Here is a 15,190-nt window from a genome sequence, read left to right on the forward strand (position 1 = left end):
GGGCAGCCCGGGTAGTAGCCTACCAAATACTGAATTTAAAACCTCATTTTGTGCTTACAGGTGCTGTACGTGCAAATGGTTTGTGTCGTACAGCCACAGACATTCAACGGTATTCCATAAGATAGTTCAATTTGGCTGCAGACCGTGGTGCGGCGAGGAGGCGCCTGAACAACCGGTTTAACCAGGCTGAGGCCGAAGATTAGGCTACTTATTTGTATGTGTTCTTTTGTTATGTTTGTGTTCTTTTGTTAAATAAAATGTTTTATTTCTTTCAAATTGTTTGTTTTAATTTAAATAGTCTGTCGCAGGCTACACATTGTTTTCCAATTCAGAGACCATGCCCTTTACAAATTCCATTGGCCTGTAGCCCATTTATAATCAGAGAACATCTCCTCTCGTAGCACTACTTACAACTAGTCTTGCTGATCCTAGCACTTAGAACTGAAACTCGACTGTTTAAAAACAGCACTCGACACTGATGCACTTATTCTTATTGTACTCTACCTTTTTAATATATATATAATTGTTGAGAGAATTGCCTTAAAATGCAAACTGTAGGCTACCATGTTAAAAATGCGTCAGCCAAACGTAATGCAATGCAGCCTAATGTAATCATACCAAAACCCACATATAGCCACGTCAAGCTGATTTCACAGCCTTCTCCTCCTGACATCTTTAACAAGGCGCAGTGCAATCACGTTCATACACTGGATTCATTGCATTAATTTTGGATGAGGAGGATGTTATCAGGCAGTGTGGGGAAAAAAGTGGCATTGCAGTCGGAATTTTATGAACGGGTCCAAAACGGACCCGGGCTGGATACGATGCTCATATGAACAGGTCCAAAACGGACCCGGGCTGGATACGATGCTCATATGAACGGGTCCAAAACGGACCCGGAGCGGATATGCGGCTCATTCGCGGATCCAAAGCGAAGCCGGGGCGGATGTATCCATTTATGCACGGATCCGCAAAGGGACCGCAACGGTGTCGGACCGGATCCGCGAGCCGGATCAGTATTAGACCCAGACAGCAAACTGACTACGAAACGCATCCGCCGCGGAGGTACAGTGAACTCCGGAACGGATCCAGAAAGCGGATCCGAAACTGCGTCCACTTGCACACCGCGGCGGATGCGTTTCGTAGTCAGTTTGCTGTCTGGGTCTAATTTTCCAAACACAACAGCTTGGGATGACGACCCTATTCCCTATTCCAAGGCGGCCATGCTGCCACAGTACAAACTGGCGGTAGGCTGAATGTCTGTACTGTCGCTGCTCCTCCCCTGGCTCCTGGTGACCATTTAGGGCAAAAATGTCATTCCAAGCTCCACGGGCCAGTCGCAACACCACCTCGTCTAATACATAGTGTGCCATGTATGCCATGTTGCTGATACAGTGCTCGTGGGTTTGGCGACAGTAGACCTTTTCGACATCTGTTGCCATATCACGACAATGGCCACAAACGCACCAGTGAAGTCCTTCTGGGTCAGGGTCCGGTTGTTGTGTTACTCCATTAAAGACAAGATGTTAAACATCAACCCAGGTAGTCTTGTAACTACTTTTTCAAGAAGTACGTCCTTCTGGCCAGGCTCCAGAAACTTAATTTTCTCCTACAACACATTATTTATGTTATTAGATACATATATCTTCAGCAAAAAACTAACAGTAAGATTAATGTTGTTTGATCACAAACAAACCTTTGTCTCGTGTGTCCGTTTCTCCTGCAGTTCCCTCAGCCTGCTCTGGACATCAGGTTCTAGGTCCTTAGGTCTTGTGACCCTCCTAGGTGCCCTCGTCCTTGGAGGTTTAGTGTTCCTTTTGGTTCCTATAGCCTGAGGGGTGAATTCGGACGAGGCCGAATTTGAAGTTGAATCCTGTAATATTATCATTCGATGAAACAGTTTAGTATACCGTAGAAAATTAATTTAAAACACTAACATTTGATTTTGTAGTCAAGGAAAATTGTGCGCAAATTGTTTATACTTACGGTAGGTCGACTAACTCCATTTAGATCTATAATTGTTTAATAATAACAGGTAAAACATTCATTATAAACTATAATTTTTTTCTACTTTATGAAATAATGCAACTTGAGCATTTTCTGCATCACGATAAGCTAAACTTTGCAATAACAGTTCCATTGGGGGTAGGTTAGACTATAATTAATATAATTACTAGCTGTAATATTTTCTTGTTTTATCCACATAACCCGTTACGGTTTATGTTTGATAACAGAATACAAAATGTACATGTCATTGTTCTATGATGTGTGTATGAAGTATTACCCACCTCAGTAGACATGACTCCACACGATACAGTTGGCTCACTCCGATCATAACAAACGCACATGAGCAGCGGTAGAGAGGGGGAGGAGGCCGCCGCAAGTGAGTTTTTCACGACAGTGTTGTGAAATATACGCCCCACAGCTGTAGGGGGAGCTCGTGGGGAAAACATGCGACAACAAAAGGGAAAATCAGCGAAGAAGTGACTAGAGTTGCCGAGTTCTCCTTTAATAACAAATGATCGTTGCGACGGAAGTGAATCAATCAAAACTAACTTTAGCTGGAAAATAACTTTATTAAAGAACCGCTATAAAGCCAAAACAATCTCTGTTACCATAAATTACACGTTTATCTCTGTAAAGCTGCTTTGAAACTATCTACATTGTTAAAAGCGCTATATAAATGAAGATGACTTGACTTGACATTGCCATCATATTGACTGTGTTAAACTTTGATATCAGTTATTGATGTATTTTAAATATCTACTTATTACTAGTCCTATTATAGAATTAAATAATTGTTTTTATTATTATTTTACTGACTTGAAGTTCAGCTGTTAGGCCTACTTCTAGACTATGCCTCTCTTGGCATTGTGCATGTAAAATACCCCAAGTAGCAAGGTTTTTATTTATGGGAGAAAAAAGGGCTGGGTAACACTTTATAATAACGTTCAGTTGTAGGTCATTTATAAGTGGTTAGTTAATGATGAACTAATCATTTACAAAACATGAATATGCATTTCATAAGTGTCCCGTATTTTGGGCCTAATTTATTTGTCCCGTGCGTGACCTCCCGTGTCCTGTTTTTTGACTAGCCTACTACGCTGATCTAACCACTGACTGACAACAGCAGCAGTGCTGATCACGACACTGGAGAATGATCACCGACATCATCATCCAATTTTTTAATCCTTGTTTTGAGACAAATCATTGTTTGATTTGCGAACATAATCCTCTGCCGTCTGGTCGCTTCCGCTTCAAGCCGGACTCGTCTCGCGCTAACGGTAATTTCCTTTCACTGTCCACGTTTTGATTTCGGCAAATCAATTTTGGCGAATGCAAACAACGTGATTATTGTTCATGAGTCTAACATCCAGCCACGCAAGAAAACATGTAATCTACCTGAGGGAATAATATGCTCAAAAAACATTTCTGATTATTATTAATGTTTAAAACAGGTTTTTTCCCCCCAGGATTCTTTGATAAATATAAAGTTCATAAGAGATTTATCTGAAATAGAAAGCTTTTGTAACATTATAAATGTCTTTACTGTCACTTTTGATTAATGTGATGCATCCTTGCTGAATAAAAGTAGGCAATTACTTTCTTTAATTTTTTTTCCAAAAAAATAATCTTACTAACCCCAAACTTTTGAACTGTAAGCCTAGTGTATAATGTCTATTTTAGATAAATGCTGTTATTTTTAACGATGGTTTGTTTGTAATGTGACTTTTTATGTATGACATTAAAATTATTTTTACAATTAAATACATAAATAGGTTAAGCAATACAAATGTGTTTATGTCTGATAACCTTTTAAAAACACACTTAACAGCAGACACTGAAATGACGTACACTGTGTGATACAGTACAAATATTTTGAGTGTCCCTCATTTTCCTATAAAGAACCACGATTGTCCCGCATTTTCCTTTTCTGAAGTTGGCAACCCTACGTGCAGATTAGGCTAATTTCCGCCTAATAGACAGCCTAGTCAGCTCATCATTTTTTGTATTGCATCCCTCATATACCCTGGTAATCCAGAGTTCTCGCGAGAGCACAAGTTAAATTTGCTCAGCGAGTTACTCTGGCGTCGAGTAATGATGCTCATTAAATATGCCCCTCGATCCGAGCTGCACCAATCACATCACATCTGATATAGGCGGGCCAGAGGCGAGCTAATCCGATGACGACAGCGTTGTGATGTCGAAGTCATTAGTAAACATTGCAGGATGGCTCTGAATGAACACAGTTGTTTGAAACGGCTTTGGCCGCTACAATGAACGAGTTAGACTTGGCTTTTTATCTAAAAGAGGAACAGAAGACGCCGCCCGAATCCTTCCTTTGCAAGAAGGACGTTTTTGCTGTTTTTCCGACCGGATACGGTAAGAGTATAATCTACCAGTTAGCTCCGCTGGTAGCTAAGCGTATGGGGCTCATTGTTATGATTGGTCGTAGTGTTATCCAATTGTGTGCAGTGAGATTTTCAAATGCATGCTTGGTGCCGCCCCTCGAGCTGGCCGATTTTCATTAGTCCACACCAGACCATTAATCTTTTAGATTTAGGTCTGGATTTCCAGGCTATCCCTCATAGCCTTTACTCCTGTCAGAAGGCTCAACGCGACTGCCGACTTTGTTTGTGTGCACATTAATCTCCGCCTATTAGACAGCCTAGTCTGCTTATCGTTTTATTTTGGTATTGCATCACTCATAGCTCTTAAACGTTTAAAATAGAGTTTAGGAAGATGTAACCACAATAATTAGCTTTGATTAGCTCTTAAAGCCTTGTCTCTTTTTTGTAAAGGCTTGGGCCGCTCAGCGTGCCGTGTGCCGTCGAGCTGCCAATTGACAGCGCGGGTTGTCACGGCAACCCAGCGCGCGTCATTCGGCGCTCAAGATGCGCGGTCAAGATCAAGACTCGCGTGCCTCTATGAGGTGAGTCCCTTTGCTTATTTCCCGATCTAGTCTCTCTTCTGGTGCACCAGAAGAGGGCTACTTTGGCGAATAACATTGGTGATCTGAGGGTTACAGTGAGCACGAACCACTCGCAAACATGCTGAGACTGTGTTCGTGGGTGGTTTGTGCTATCTACATGAGAGCATGACCACGTCGGCACGTTGTTCGTCCTGCCTGAGGGCTTGAACACTCAGCGTGCTGTGTGTCATCGATGCGATGGCCACGTTCACTGTCTTGCATGCCTGGTTGACGGCCATGATCGCTGTTTCACATGCCTAATCAGTGTGTTGGGACTGCGTTCATGGGTGGTTCATGTTCTCTCATGAGTGCATGACCACGTCGGCACGTTGTTCGTCTCCCCTTTCTCGTAAAGGCTTGAGCCACTCAGCGTGCCGTGTGCCGTCGAGGCTTTGAATGGGATTTTGGTCCTTCTCATGAGGGACCAAGCATTTCATTCGGGGCCCCAGGGGAGGACAGATGTCGATCGCTACATCGGAGAGAGGGCTGTTATACTCTGAAAATGATGCTGAGTTCCTATTATAATGGTGTGTTCTAGTGCTGAAGATTCAGACTTGACAGCCACACTTCCTGGGTCTAAAGTGCCTGGATGCGTGTGAAAATTTTTGGCAGTATGGAAGCATTTTGGTGCCAATATGGCAAGCCAAACATGCCTAAATCTGCAGAAGTTTTTCCTCTCTCACTACCCCTTCACATTCAGTGCACGTGGGTAGTTCTAATTCGGGGTGGAGCTGCGCTTAGTGACTGACCGTGATTAGTCACAGCGCTGGCCCTCGGTCAGACGATGTCCACACTGGTGGTCCAGAAGCGCCTCAAAACCAGCCCGCTCGGAGTTTGTTTCCCCCCAGCAAAGGTAAGGGAAACGACCCTGAGAGGAGCGACCCAGAGTATGTGATGTCTGCTCTTCGGGAGTGCGTGTCATAACTACTCCTTCCCCCGGGGGAGGGCCGGGTGGAGAATTTCATTTCCCCGGGCCTCGCTCCTCGTTTCCCCTCACGGTCGAGTCTGGCAGACCAGTAAGACCAGTCTCCTCCGTCCGAGAGGGTCAGAATGGCAGTGCGCGCCACCCCCGAACAGCGCCACTCCCGTTCCCCTCTCCCCAGCTCGCGGATAGCAGCTGGGCCCGGAGGCGCAGAGACCAGGACACGAGGAGTCAGGGCCTCGTTCCTCGTCTCTCCCCCTCCCCTCGCCACCGGGCAGCCCGCGGCAGAATGCCCACGGGCCTTCTCTGCCGTCTGCCCACAGGTGGAAGCAGGTTGGTGTCAAGTTAAAACGCCCAGATCCCGCTCTCGGTCGCTACAATGCCACCAGAGCCGGGTCCCTGTCTTCCACCTCGCTGCCCCTCCGCGGGTACGCCGGTGGCGAGGGTGGGTTTGTTGAGACAGGGTGGGTTTGTTGTATCTGGAAGCCTGGCTAGCGCTTCCGGGTCCGTCCCGATGGCTCATCCGCACCATTCGGTTCGGCTATGCAATTCAGTCTGTCTTGCGGGAAGAGATCGATGTCCTGCTGGCGAAGGACGCGATCGAGCCGGTCCCTCCTGCCAAGATGAGGTTTGGGTTTTACAGCCCCTACTTCATTGTACCCAAGAAAGGCGGTGGGTTACGGCCAATCCTGGACCTGCGAGTTTTGAATCGGGCCCTGCACAAACTCCCGTTCAAAATGCTCACGCAGAAGCGCATTTTCGAATGCATCCGTCCCCAGGATTGGTTTGCAGCGATCGACCTGAAGGACGCGTACTTTCACGTCTCGATTCTTCCTCGACACAGACCGTTTCTACGGTTTGCTTTCAAGGGTCGAGCGTATCAGTACAAAGTCCTACCCTTCGGGCTGGCCCTGTCGCCCCGTGTCTTCACGAAAGTCACGGAGGCGGCCATTTTTCCATGAGAGAGCAAGGCGTTCGCATTCTCATCTATATCGACGACTGGCTCGTTCTAGCTCACTCGCGAGATGTTGTGCGATCACAGGGACATGGTGCTTCGGCACCTCAGCCGGTTGGGGCTTCAGGTCAACTAGGATAAGAGCAAACTCTGCACCGTGCAGAGGATCTCTTATCTCGGTATGGAACTGGACTCGGTTGCCCGGACTGCGCACCTCACGGAGGAACGCGTCCAGTCAGTGCTCACCTGCCTCAGGTTCCTTCGAGGCAGGACAGCGCAATTATGATCAAGAATTATACTGTCATATCCACCCTGTGTTCATCTCTGCCTTTCTACATTTATTTATTTTTATTTATTTAGTCGCTTTTTTTGTTTTTTATTTTATTTTTTTTCCTCCCCCTGTACTAGATGTATTTGTTTTCATTCTCTGTATAATGTGTACGATATAATTAAGAATTGTCAATATTATGGAAACAAAATGGACTAACATGTTAAAACCCGATGCCATACTGTACTGTATAAAAATGCTGTGGTTCTAAATAAAAACATAAGTAAAAAAAAAAAAAAAAAGTGTTCTTAGAATGTTCGCTAACATTCCCAAGTTATGAAGATGTTATTTCTGAATGTTTGTTAACATTCAAAACGTCCAATGTTTTTTTATGTATTAAGAAAAAAAAAAAATCTTGATTTATGTGAAGATTAGAGGAACATTTCATTCTATAATTTTGAAAATGTTATGAAAACGTTATTTCTGAATGTTTTTCAAATAACATTCTAAGGATTTTTCATTAAAATTGTTCTCACAATGTTTCATGCAAACATTCCAAAAACATTCAGGAAATATTAATCACGTAAAGACATTCCGAGAATTCTGTTCTAAGAGCGTTTTCTCTCAATGTTATGTTCGTCAAGGGAAAATAACATAGTAAGGATGTTCCATGAACGTTGTTCTTGCAATGTTTTCTCATAGAGTGTTACTCTGACACTGCGTGCATCTGAAATCTACCTGCACTCGTTCAGCATTTAATACTTTTTTTAAATCGCTTTTAGAAAATTCCCGCCATTGATGGAATTTTCCGGCTTTCCGTGTTTTCAATGTTATGCTAGGGGGCGATATGACACATCTTCTGAAGAGTACAGAATATCCAGATCAAAACAAAGCTGAAGATGACGCAGAAACAAGCGCGATATCATTTGTAATCATATGCGTATGTAAAATAATGTGAACATCAACATTTAACAGTATCAATCAAAACAATCGCAATGTTACTGAATGAAATGTCGACCCAGGACGAGCTATAGGACCCTGAAGCTTTGGGAATGTTGATGGACTCGATGCGCTCCATCTATGTTTTGATCATCGTTCTGAATCTTATCTGGATGTAGTCTTTGACAAAAATGTTATTTTCTCAGCTTTTTTTATGAAACTTAACATGAACTGTTTGCTGCTGCTGCATAAACACAATCATGTATTCGCTGCTGCTTATGCTTTACTCCTGCCTGACGCTTGCTTCTAAAATGTGTACTGTTGCTCATTTAAAGATTAAAAGGCAGACCACACAATAATGAACAGTAATAAGGAGTAAAAGAATGTTCACTCATCTTAGATGTTCAATTTCAAATGCTGTGCCATATAGAGTTTCATGACAGAACTTTGAAATTTCAAACCATGTTCTCAGCTCAAAACTCACTTTCAGACACCAGCGAGTGCGATCTGATCACAGTATGAGGCAGAAATATATTATATTATAAGCAGGGTTTGGGGAGTAACTGTAAAATAACTGCAAAATATGAGTAACTAAATTTCATTACAGTTATATTTTAAAGGGGTGGTAATCTAATTACAGTTACATCCAAAAAGTATTTTAGATTACCAGAGTGATTACTTTGAATTTGAATCCCATTTATTTTATTTAAACATTAATGTAATCTGTAACAGGCAATATGGAAGTAAAGCAATGCCAAATGTTTTTGAAACAAAAAAGCTTGTTGAATTGCACTAAATGAAAAAATATATATATATTGCATTAACCATGCTTGCATTTTAATGCATTGTATTTATTTTGGTTTGAAATGTAATTTTTTTGAATATTTAAGTTATGAATATTGCAATTCAAAACATTTCACACACATTTTCATTATTACAAATTCAATATTCACCTTTCAGATTTCACTTCCAAAATGTTCATTCTGTTTAAAAATACAACCTAAAATATTCAACAGGCAATTTTCAATCCATTTACAAATTCGCTTCCACAAATTCAGTGGTTTAAATTCGACAGCAAATTCAACATTTGACATCCTGGAACTGCAGGAAACGCAAAGGAGTCGTTTTGACCAAGCCAATGAAATGGGACTTCTTTTGTACACGTCCTCCTTGGGGACGTTCTAAATGTGGCTTAATACTGTATATAGACAGTGATATTAAAAGAAATACATGATATTATCAAACTTAGTAAACACCATACTAATAATAATGCATACTATGTAAAGAAAAGCAGATGGGCGCAGAATATGAACGCAACTCGTTTAATTACATGTTAAGCATTTTCCTCCCTTTGAAATTAGTATGGTGTTGAGTTTGATATTATCATGTGTTTCTTTTAATATCACTGTTTATACACTACTGATAAAATCCAGCATGGTCTTGTGGGGTTGAGTTTAAGTAGGCCGGCTGTCTGTATGCAAGCAGTGTTTTGGGGACAATCAATATTTTTGCTTGCATATTTCTATAGATGAATATCAGATGATGTCACCAACATCTCCTCACTGACGTCACTCACTTCTAAAACTTGTCTGCCGCCATCTTGAGTACCTGATTCATGTCAGTCGCAAAGGAGCTAACCAGCTATGCAACGCACAAACCTATCAAATACATCTTAGTAATGACTTACATGATGAGTGTTGTTGTAAAGTTTTCTTTGTTCGAAGCAGAGACCAGTGAGACAGTCGGGATCGCGTTCAACAGAAGTTATTCTTTATTGAGAACTCCGCTGTACGCGGCTGTAGAAACTTCCAACATGACCTAACTCAAACATTATACATTTACAGTTATATACCTTCCAAGGGGGAGGGACTTTTGGAGGTGGAGACAAATTCAAACAAAGCATGTAAATGATTATACAGGTTAAGGTAACACCCTAGACTGTGAGGGTCTGGCCAATCCTAATTCAATCAGCATAAGGCTCCAAGAGCCATTTGGGTCCGAAAGCCATTTGCAGAACAAAAGGTGAGATTCTCAGTGAAAGTCATTCAACCTAACTATTCAACGTCTGGGCTCCGAAAGGTGAGAATCAAGTGATCTGACTCATTTAAAACACAATAGAGAAAACAGGTCTGGCAGGAATGGAGACTCTTGCTGGAGACTCAATAATCACCTGAAATCAGTCTACTAAATTTTATCAGTTTATATACTATTGCAGTGGAAAAACTAAATTAAACATTTAATAAAAATGTAATCCAACACTTCCCCCTTTGAGAGTTCTAATAACTCTCACAAAAATACAAATTTATACACTTAAAAGTTAATTCTTGTAACTTGTGTAAGTTACAGGCACGTATAACTTATTCTGTGTTGTGTCCTTGATTTACATGAGTGTCATAGTTCTTCTCAAAACCATAACTGTTGACACCTGCGACGCAGGGTGTAAAATGTCATATAAACTACATGATTACACAGAAAACCATGTAGTAAATTTTAAATTTTGTACTAAATTTTATCAGTTTAGATACTATTGCAGTGGAAAAACTAAATTAAACATTTAATAAAAATGTAATCCAACAGTGTAAAGAAACGTTTGTGTGTGTGTGTGTGTCACATAGAAAGGCTTGCGGAGCTCGCAAGAGAATGTTGATTTTTAGGTTCTGGTAATACTCCGGGGGGTGCCATAAAGTGTCGCGAAAGACCATTTGTTGCAGACTAGCTGGAGCCAACATAAATGATTTGCATTCGGGGGTTCAGAGTGTGAAAGCAAGAAGGAATGTGCATTTGTGTTCAGATTCAACGAGCCACGATTCATTAATTCAGAACCAAATGAAATGAATGATCCGCTCATCCGCTACAGCATACTGTCTTGTTATGGCCAGATCCAGATCGGCTGTGTAGTGTCTGTGAAGTATATTAGCGTTCTGCTGTGCTAGACTAGCTTTATGCTACTACCAGTGTGTTTGTTTCAGCGCTAGACACTGTGAATCTCAGCTGAACGCTAGCTTGGCTTTCCGCAGATTCAGCACTGTGTGGAGTACACACTCTCTCCGAGGCCTCCAATGGTTTGGATGACCATTTGTTTGCTGTGTTTTTCAGTGATTCTTACAAAAGGTGATTCCGGGGTGGCATAGTCGGGTATCTTTAGAGGTGTAGCTTTTCAAGTCTGCCCTCTGGGGCTGGGTTGCCGGTATCGGTAATTCTCTCCCTGGTGTAAATTTAAAAATTTTCTTAACAAACCCTTAGAGTCACGTCATCATCATGTTGCCACATATGGAAAAGATGATAAAGACTCAAAAGCTGTGTTTACATTTATAGGTGCTGTTTGTAACTTTTTCACTCTACTAAAGCATAAAAATACCATAATATGTTTGCATGTATTGAGGAAACATGCTAAGCTCGCATACTCGTTTCTCTGAAAAACACTTCTACAGCCAGTAATTTTACTTTGAAATGTGCGTTTCCAGGCTGGAACGTTTGTTATTGGTTTGGTCTGTGATACTGCGCTTAGCCAATTCTCATTGTCCATTGCGCTTGTTCCTGTTGAGTGTGCTCAAACTGGCAACCCGTGTGAGTGCTGTCCAGTCTGAGGAGCAGGAGGCGGGAGAAACCACGTACAGACTGCACCGTTAGTCTTCACGGATACTTTTGTACATGTAAGCAGCTTTCTCTACCGTGAACGAGAGTATACACACAGATCAAACGTTAAATCTGAGGGAGTAGACATATATTTCTCTCGGTTGTTTCCTTATTACTTAATATCGCGGCGCTGTGCTGGGTGCACAAACACTTTTCCTGTTGTTAAACTAGCAAAAGTGGATTCGGACATTTTACATTTTAAAAGTAACCTTCCCAACCCTGATTATAAGCATAAAGCAATGTAAATCACGTTGGATAAAAGCATCTGCCAAATGCGTAAACAAACTAACAAAAAACAAGCCCTGTGAAGCTGTGGTTTAGTGATTTTACAACAGCCAAATGTCAAAATATTAAACATCAATGATGGAGTCTGAAATGTTTAAGTAAAGACCAAAATGAGCAAACAAACAGACACTTCTGTTATGTTAACTTTGCAATCTAGCTGGTTTTTCCAGTCAGTGTCAGGGTGGTTTTAGGCATTGCTGCTTAAAAGACTCTTGCTTCACACATAAAGCCTCATTACCGACTGCAAACTGGTATGTATCCCTCTTTTAGTTTCCTGAGTTAATGGTCTTCTAATCATTAATTAATATTAAATATATGTATAGTTACATTTAACTTAAATAGCTTGCAGGTTAATAAGTGATAAGATGAAACTTTATCAATCAAATGTGCTCATTATGATTTCCAGTGACAATGCATGTATGTGCTTTTCTTCTGCTGAGCTTGGCTTTGGCTCTTGGTCAAGCATCAGATGTAAGTTGGATAGTGGACAGTCATTGTCCACATTGTCATTGTTAAAGCAATATACAGTTGTTGATTTTTAAGGCTTAAAACTATTTTTCTTTGTCTTGTTTTTATATCTCATGTTCTCAAAACCCACCTTGTAAGTAAGTACAGTACAGTCACATTAATCTGTTGTAAATTTATTATAATGTTTCCAGGATGAAATATCCTGTTTTAACTGCTCATTACCGCCTGATGATGTGAATGCTCATCTATCGTCTTACTTTCATAATGTTTCATAACATTTTGTCCTGCACTCAATGCACACGATGCTCAATCCCTCTCTGTGTCTTTTGTTGACTTCAATATAATTTTCAATTTAATTTTCAAAAGGCATTTCTGAGAAATGGAAGAGCATTCCGGATATAAACAAAGGTAAAACTATTATAGCATTTCAAGAACCCAAATACATTTTTATAAGCAGTAAGAAAACTTTTATCTATTTTTGTTTGTAAATTATTATTATTACTCGTGCTTTATTCAAGCATATTCACTGTGAACTGAACACTCTTGTCGTATTAGGTTTAAATCTCACAGAAGGAGACATCATGAAGGTAAGTCTGTATATATATAAATGAAGGTAAGTCTATATAAATGAAATCCAGATAATTGAAATGATCTGCTTTAAAGCCTAGGCAAGCGAGCGCCACTCCAGGGAATCAGTCCTGGTGGGATATTCCCGTCCCCTATGAGCTGAGTGTAAATCTCAGTAAGATTTCAGATTCCTCACTTACGCTTCAATCAACTTTGAAATATTTAATGTAACTTTTATATTGTTTTCCACTCAGTTTTGTTTGTGTTTATAGGTATGAACTACAGAGGAGTCATTTTGAGAGCCTTTGAGCAGTTCAGACTGAAATCATGTATTGACTTTAAGCCCAGAGCAGCAGAAGAGTTTTACATCTCTGTGGAGAGACGTGAAGGGTTAGGAATATATTACAGACATTTCTGATGTAGCCTATGCTAGACTGAATCTGTAGAGTAAAATTTACAGTATTATTAAAATGTATTATTTACCAGTCAAAAGTCTGGACAAATAAGGTATTTAAACACATATTGTATCTGGAAATGAATTGGAAATGACTTATTTTGCAGGTGTTGGTCATATATCGGACGCACATCTCCTGGAGGCCAGACTCTTTCCATTGGGAATGGCTGTGGAATAAAAGCCATTGTTGAGCATGAGTTTCTCCATGCACTGGGATTCTACCATGAGCAGACACGATATGACAGAGATGATTATGTGACAATCAGATATGAAAACATCATCAAAGGTTGTCATGTCGTTTTATTATAAAAAAATTCATTATGCTTTACATGCTTAATCACTTTAATAACTGCAATAGTCTTTATGTTCAGGGTATGAGAGTTATTTCAATAAATCCAGTGAGAATGTGTCCAGCACCGAAGGCACCCCATATGATTATTACTCTGTGATGCATTTTGATCAAAATGCCTTCAGCAACGGTAATGGATCCACGATCATTACCAAGAATCCCGAGTTTCAAGATGTGATCGGACAACTAATGGAAATGAGTGAATATGATGCGATTGAGCTCAACAAACTCTATAAATGCAGTGAGTATTTACAGTTTTCATTTGTGGCCTTTAATGTTTGGTTTGTTTTTAATTTGTGGATTCTGTGTAAGACTAAAAGGAAGTTGCGGTTGCTGGATATCTCACCCGGACCAATATTTGATGCCAGGGAGACCAAAGACCATTGTGATAAATTGAAATGGTAGTGAATTGATTTAGTCTGTGTTTGTTTGTTTGCATTGCAGATTCCTCCATCTCTTTCCTTGACCACTGTAGTTTTGATGATGAATCTCTGTGTCAGATGAGTGTCTGTTCTGCTGCTGGTTATGGCTGGCAGAGAGTGAAGTCAGTGAGTGGCATCAATGTGACTGACCACAGCTACTTGGGCAAAGAGAAGAATGGTGAGATCACTTCACTTCCATCCACAGTTGCAGTCACTGTACCTCCCAGTTCCCCAAACCACACACTCCTGTTTTCATGCCTGCAGGGACGTCTTTCTTCATGCACTTCAGCACTGAGGGCAGAAGCCAGGGGGACGCAGCCAGATTGGAGAGCAAGACACTGACCCCTACAAGAGACTGCAAAGTCCAGTGCCTGCAGTTCTACTACTATCACAGCGGGAATGAGTCTGACCAGCTCAACATCTGGATCCGAGAGTACCAGGATGAAGCAGACAGCCGAGGAACTCTCAGACTCATGGATCAGATCACAGGTCCGTCTCTTCCTGCAGAACTTTACAGACTGCAAGTCATATAGGCCTGTGTTTCAGTGTTACTGACCGCTTCTTTTCTTGCAGAAACCCCTGGTTATTACTGGAAGCTGCATCACGTGCCACTGAACGCAAATACATCTTTCCAAGTTGTGTTTGAAGGCCGTAAAGGAGCTGGAAACTCCAGTGGAGGATTCTCACTGGATGATATCAATGTTTCAGAGACCGAGTGTCCCCTCACATGGCAGATAAGAGACTTTGAGAAGATTCTGGACAGTGGGGTTGAATATTTATTGAGTCCACTGTATTACTCCAGTGATGGTTATCGCTTTAGGGCTCGGTTACTGTTAGGGAATCAACTTTCAATATTTGTTCAGTTGGTATCTGGTGTATATGATGACCAGTTGCAGTGGCCTTGTCCATGGAGACAAATAACCGTCCAGATCCTTGACCAGAATCCACACATA

General features: G+C 41.2%; 1 protein-coding gene across 1 annotated transcript; it reads left to right on the forward strand.

Annotated features, from left to right (window-relative positions):
* Window positions 1-6,022: 6,022 nt before the first annotated feature.
* On the forward strand, window positions 6,023-15,174 carry LOC311081393 (meprin A subunit beta-like; the record flags this gene model as incomplete). Its single annotated transcript, XM_084111934.1, has 10 exons — window positions 6,023-6,227; window positions 6,381-6,522; window positions 13,114-13,187; window positions 13,285-13,402; window positions 13,574-13,752; window positions 13,838-14,056; window positions 14,260-14,415; window positions 14,502-14,726; window positions 14,811-14,999; window positions 15,128-15,174. The coding sequence occupies 10 exons, from the start codon at window positions 6,023-6,025 to the stop codon at window positions 15,172-15,174; spliced, it is 1,554 nt and encodes a 517-aa protein (XP_083968060.1).
* Window positions 15,175-15,190: the final 16 nt, after the last annotated feature.

The sequence above is a fragment of the Abramis brama genome (genome assembly GCF_963993115.1).
Source record: "Abramis brama genome assembly, chromosome: 4".
In the NCBI taxonomy this organism is placed as follows: Eukaryota; Metazoa; Chordata; class Actinopteri; order Cypriniformes; family Leuciscidae; genus Abramis; species Abramis brama.